The sequence below is a fragment of the Dictyostelium purpureum genome (assembly GCF_000190715.1).
Source record: "Dictyostelium purpureum unplaced genomic scaffold DICPUscaffold_748, whole genome shotgun sequence".
Taxonomy (NCBI): domain Eukaryota; phylum Evosea; class Eumycetozoa; order Dictyosteliales; family Dictyosteliaceae; genus Dictyostelium; species Dictyostelium purpureum.
Genome location: NW_003520075.1, coordinates 1 through 5,766, shown reverse-complemented (window position 1 = coordinate 5,766; position 5,766 = coordinate 1). Strand labels below are relative to the sequence as shown.

The 5,766-nt window shown below is 24.2% G+C and overlaps 2 protein-coding genes across 2 annotated transcripts; one reads left to right on the top strand and one right to left on the bottom strand.

The window, feature by feature from the left end:
- Positions 1 to 1,482: 1,482 nt before the first annotated feature.
- DICPUDRAFT_85571 (uncharacterized protein) lies at positions 1,483 to 2,962 on the top strand (the record flags this gene model as incomplete). Its single annotated transcript, XM_003295101.1, has 5 exons — positions 1,483 to 1,500; positions 1,829 to 2,015; positions 2,257 to 2,310; positions 2,475 to 2,572; positions 2,696 to 2,962. 5 exons carry the CDS (start codon positions 1,483 to 1,485, stop codon positions 2,960 to 2,962), a joined length of 624 nt encoding a protein of 207 aa, XP_003295149.1.
- Positions 2,963 to 5,098: 2,136 nt separating this feature from the next.
- DICPUDRAFT_85570 (uncharacterized protein) lies at positions 5,099 to 5,677 on the bottom strand (the record flags this gene model as incomplete). The annotated part of the gene is made up of 2 exons (XM_003295100.1): positions 5,099 to 5,136; positions 5,386 to 5,677. Coding segments are annotated over 2 exons (330 nt in total), but the record flags the coding sequence as incomplete, so codon positions are not given.
- Positions 5,678 to 5,766: the final 89 nt, after the last annotated feature.

The window sequence follows — 5,766 nt, the reverse complement described above, 5'->3', positions numbered from 1 at the left end:
AACATATTTCGCTAATGTTAAAATTATTATTTTTGGTTTGATGTGCTATATTTTACATTATTAAAATTATTTGTGTGGGTGTGTGTGTTTGTTGTGTGTTGAAAAAAATAAAAATAAAAATAAATAAAAAAATTGGGAAAAATTTAAAATTTTTTTTTTAAAATTATATGAATTTTAATAATAAATATGGCGGTAATGTGGGTTTTCAAAAATCTGTGATCACTTATTATCCTATAAAAAGATGCCCCATAATTTTACAACACATTTTTAAATCTACATATTTTTATTTTTTACTCAAGTAATATTTTTAATAAATTTTTTGTATAAAATAAAAAAAAATTAATCATAATAAATATAATAATAAATATAATAATAAATAAATGAAATAGTAAATAAATAGTAAACAAAATAATAATTAATTATTTATTTATGTCAAAGTATACCTAATCAATGGCCCGTAAGGGAACAGGGGTGTGACATTCACATAGTGTTTGGCATCGTGGTAATCCTCCGTTTTTTAAACCATATTTCTTTAATATATGGATATATGCCCGGGCTTTATCAAATCATATATTATTGAATGTGGACCTCTTTAAAAAACTGACAGGTGAATGGTATAGATATTAATTAAAATTATTATTTTGAACTATTTATTTATTTATTCATATAATAATAAACAAAAATAAAACAAATAACTGTTAAAATTTTTTATCAAATACTGTAATTTTATAATATTTTTTTATTTATTTCATAAAATTAATACCTTTTTTGCAAAAAAAAAATAATAATTTATAAAAAAAAAATATTATAGGTTATCAATATTTCAAAGATTATTAAAGAATTAGATTCAAGAAAAAGAGCTAAATAAAATGTTCACCATGCATAGTTCCCTTATCAAAACTAAATAATGTGTTCTTTATCAAGAAGATTCAAGGTAGCAAGTATGAAGATTCAAGAAAATGAAGAATCAAGGCTGGTTTGGTATATTGATGGTATAGGTACCAGGCCCTCTTGGTATCTGTATTCTGAGATTATCAAACCAAGGGCTAATTATTATACTGTGCGTGGCGGTATAATAGTTAGCTGTCGGCTCAAATATACTAACCTCCCCGTGGTTGAGCTGGAAACACTCTTTACAAAGAGTGGCTAATAGTATAGAAAAAAAAAAAAAAATAAAATTAAATAATGGTATTTGTTTCATTTTATTAACTTTAAAAATTAATTATAAAATCTACTGACACATAATTTTTTTTTATTATTTAAATTTTTAATTTATTTTTTTTCTTTATTGATATTTTTTTTTAATCAAATTTTATCAGATATTAAAAAAATATCAAATTTAATTATGGATAAAATTTTAAAAAAAAATTAAATTTTAAAATAAAAAAAAAAAAATTAAATTTTTTTTTATTTTTTTCATTTTCAATTATTTTATTTATAAGATTTATTTATAACCAAATACTATTTTTGTCTTGTATTAAAATGATAGAACAAACACCAGTATGCAAAAACTATTCATCAAAACCCATGACCCATTTCAATACCCAACATTCACACAGCAGCCTCAACCGCAATAAACCAATTCTACTTTAATTCAATTAAATTTTAACATAAGATCGTTGGGCTGCTATAAGGTAAAAAGAAAACTAAGGAATTAATTAGAAATTAAATTAAAAGTAAGTTGTAATAACATTTAGACTAATTGATTGTTGTTATAAAGTAAACATATGTAATACAGACAGATGAATATATTAATAAAATCAAGAGACAAAGCTTTTTTTAGAGACTAATATAGATGCAAATTTAATTATTTTACTATACAGAAAAGAAAAGAGAACAGCTACACATGTTTGATTTATTAGAATGTGCATACTCTTTAGATAATATAGAAGCATACAATAGTAATGGTAATAATTATACAACAGTAGCATTAGCATTCAGTTTAAAAAATAGTAAAAGTAATAACAATACAACAACAGCAGCACCAGAATCTACAACATTCATTTTAAGAAATAGTAATAAAAAAAAAAAAAAAAAAATTTGACAATGATGAGAAATTAAATAGAGAAAGAAAAGAAAGAATAGATAAAGAAAAATTATTAAAACACCCTCCTAAAAATTTAAATCTTCAATCTAGGGCAGGTTTACCATAATCAGTCAATGATCCATCAAATATAAATTCTAAATAAAATAAATTTTTTTTTAAAGCAAATGCTTTAAATTATCGGTAAATAATATTTTTATGTTTTATTATAGTTTTTAATGGTTATGAAAAAATAAGTGAACTTAATAATGATGGTCCTGAAAAAAGTAAGGCGTTGTTTTACTATTAACTTTCTTAAAGGTTTCTAATAACTGAGTACTAACATAAATTGCTAATTTAGATTCATTCTCTTTAATAGTTGCTAAATTATCTATCTATTTATTTATTTATTTATTTATTTATTTAAACCAATAATATGTTGCCTCTTTAGGATGTGTAATTTCTTTATTTTATCAATTTCTGATTTCAAAATGTTTCCAAATGAACCTTTTGGGTCAGACATCTCTATTTTTCAAAGTTGTTCAACCTGTATCATCATATAAGTTGGAAGCTCGTCATCGAGATTTCTTGGATCTGTAACAAAAATACTGCTATTTCTTTGGCTTTCTAATAACTGTCTCCATTGCTAAATTCTCTTTTGCAATTCTATAGCTTTCAAATTCATGTTCAATCTCTTTGATTCTATTACCATTGATTTCTTCTGAAGTATTCAATGAGATGATTGGTGAACTATTAGCACCTGCATTTGAACTACCAACATTAGATTTTGATGAATTTGATGCTACCGCTTTTAATGGATTTCTTTGTAAAAGATTTATTTGTTCTGCTTTATCTTCGAATTCATCAGTTTATTTAGAAACCAATATTGATCCCCTCTATCAGTACGAGAACTCTGTGAAGTATAATGACCAGTGTTGAAAAATTGTTAACTGAATTTATCTTGAAGAATTGTAATCTCTGATTTAATTATGTGATTTTCGGATTGAAAACTTTCTTGGCAAATTCTAATTGTTCTAAAAGTTCTCTCTTCTCCTCTTCTTTTTTAAATAATTGCTTTTCTAATGAAATGTATTTTACTTTTAATACTTGATCATTTTCCCTAATGGTGGAGGCACTTGAAGCAGATTGTGAACCAGATGAACGAGGGGAATCACCAAGATTTCTAACGCTGCACTTCTTTCTTGATTAATAGCCTTATTCTTAATGTTTTGATTTTTCAGGTAGTCTTAGTGCACTACGTTTATATGAGTATTGTCTTGGTCTAACTGGAATTGTTTCTGGTTGTTGTTGTTGTTGATGTTCTGGTATTATTTGGACACCCACTTTGTATTTCTTGGTATGTTCATTTGTTTTCTAAGTTGTCTCTGAAAGCAGCTTATATCATTTACTCAATTCTTTAATGATTTGTTAATTGCGATGAGTTGGCAGTTTAAGAGAAGTTGGTTCATAACCCTAATTTTGCGAAAAATGGAGTGATTTAGTTGTGCTTAATACAGAATGACCATTTGTTTGGAGATGAACCGGTGTTGAAAATTTTAATATAGACCAAAAACTTTCATTTAACCTTTGTATAGATCCATGTGAAAACTGATCTCTATACTTATTTAAATATCAGCTCCACCATCTCTTTTGCATTTACCACTATAAATAGATTATCATTAAGGTTAATCTTAGCTTTCTTAAAAGCTTCTAATAACTGAGGACTGATTATTGATTTACTGAGTTAATACTAATATTGGGTATTTAAATATTGTGCTCTATTATTAAATTTATTTAATTCGATATTTAAATATATACTTGATTGTTTTTTTGAATTATTTGATTGATTGCTAAAATCCTGAAGTTTACCCTTTTCCTTATCTAAACTATTTGTGTTCTATAACTGTTACTTTATCTGATTTACTCGAGATTAAAAGACTTTGAAAGAATTTGTTTCTGCGACTTTGTGACTTTTTATGATAGTTATTGATATTAGTTTTGAGAAGTAATAAAATCCTTTCATTCATAATATCGACGACAGCAGATCCTGTAAGGGTATTGAATGGTTTTAATTGGTAAATCTGGCTTTTGAATAATAATAATAAAAGCTATTTTAATTTATGTTAGTAATTCTGTTTCTATTTCTTCAACGATGCCATTTTCTATATGTGTGTGGGTTTGTTGTTGCTGTTGTTGTTTTAAAATAATGTATTAATTTACTTACTTGTTCTCGAAAGGCTTTAAACATATTTTCAGTAATGTTAAAATTATTATTTTTATTTATTGGATGTGCTATAGTTTACATTATTAAATTATTTATGTGTTTGTTTGTTTGTTTGTTGTGCATTGAAAAAAATAAAAATAAAAAAAAAATAAATAAAATAAAAAAAAAAATAAAAATAAAATGAAAAAAAAAAAAATAAAAAAAAAAAAATTATTAGATTTTTAAGAATAAGTATTTATTTTAAAAATTTAAAATGGCTATGGTAATGTGTTGATATTTACTAAAAATTGGGGGTATACTTTGAAAGAATCACAGACAACACCCAAAGACAGCTTATAATGAAAATGAAATAAGAAAACAATTAAATCAGGTATTATTCCCCTACGGTGATAACGATAATTGGTAAAAACTGAAGATAATCATAATTTTTCAATCACTTAATAAACACTAAAGTAATAAGTCACTCGGTTGTAGAAAATATATTAAAAGTAATAATATCGAAAGTGAAATGTACATCCAATAAGAGACTAAGATTGAACCACCAGCAAGTCTTAAATAATATAATAATAAAACAACAAAGAACTACCATCAAAAAATTAAATAAATAAAATAGTTCTATGTTAATAGCATTAAAAATATACAAATAAATTACTTTTTTTTATGAAATATTTTATTTTTCTTTATTATAATTTGTTATTATAAAAATTAAATTTTGTTTATTTATTATTATAAAAATTAAATTATTTTTGAATTTTCTTAAATTTCACTTTTATCCTCAATTTCATCTTCTATTGCATTTTCAATTGCATCTTCACTTTATTATTTTAAGAAATAAAAAATGCCATGGTGGCTTAGTTGTTAAAACTGTTTTTATAAAAGATAATTGAATCTATAATGTTAAAATAAAAAAGTATTAATATAATGATAAATGTATATGAAAAAAAAATAAAAAAATAATAATATTACCTTATTAGAAAAGTGATGTTGATTTTTTCAATTCAGTGGAGGCAACTTATATTATGTTGATATTTGTGTAAAATACCAATATGTGAATTTTGAAATATTACAAAATTGAAATATATAATCAATTAATGGAAATTGACAAATATTATTGTATGTTTCATTTTAATTATATTACTACATTTCTTCAAAACTGATGTCTTTTTTGCAACTTGCTTCATGTTATTTGAGCTTCCCCATTCTTTGATAATCATTTTAGTTAATAAAGAGCTGGCTTTATCCTTAACACTATTTAAATATTTTACACTACCATGGCACTTGAGAGCAAGATTTAATTGGTAGTTAATAGCTGAAGCATATTGGTTGTGGCTTAAATCTGATAATAAATCTTTATTTGAGACATGGTCATCAAGGAGATCTGATAATAAATCATGAGCTTCAATTTGTAATGACCCGATACTTGCAAAGCTCTGTTAACTTTCAACATTTTTGAATTTGGTGCAAGTAAAAATATTTCATTTGGATCAAACTTTATATTCGATTCCATTCATCAGTTCAG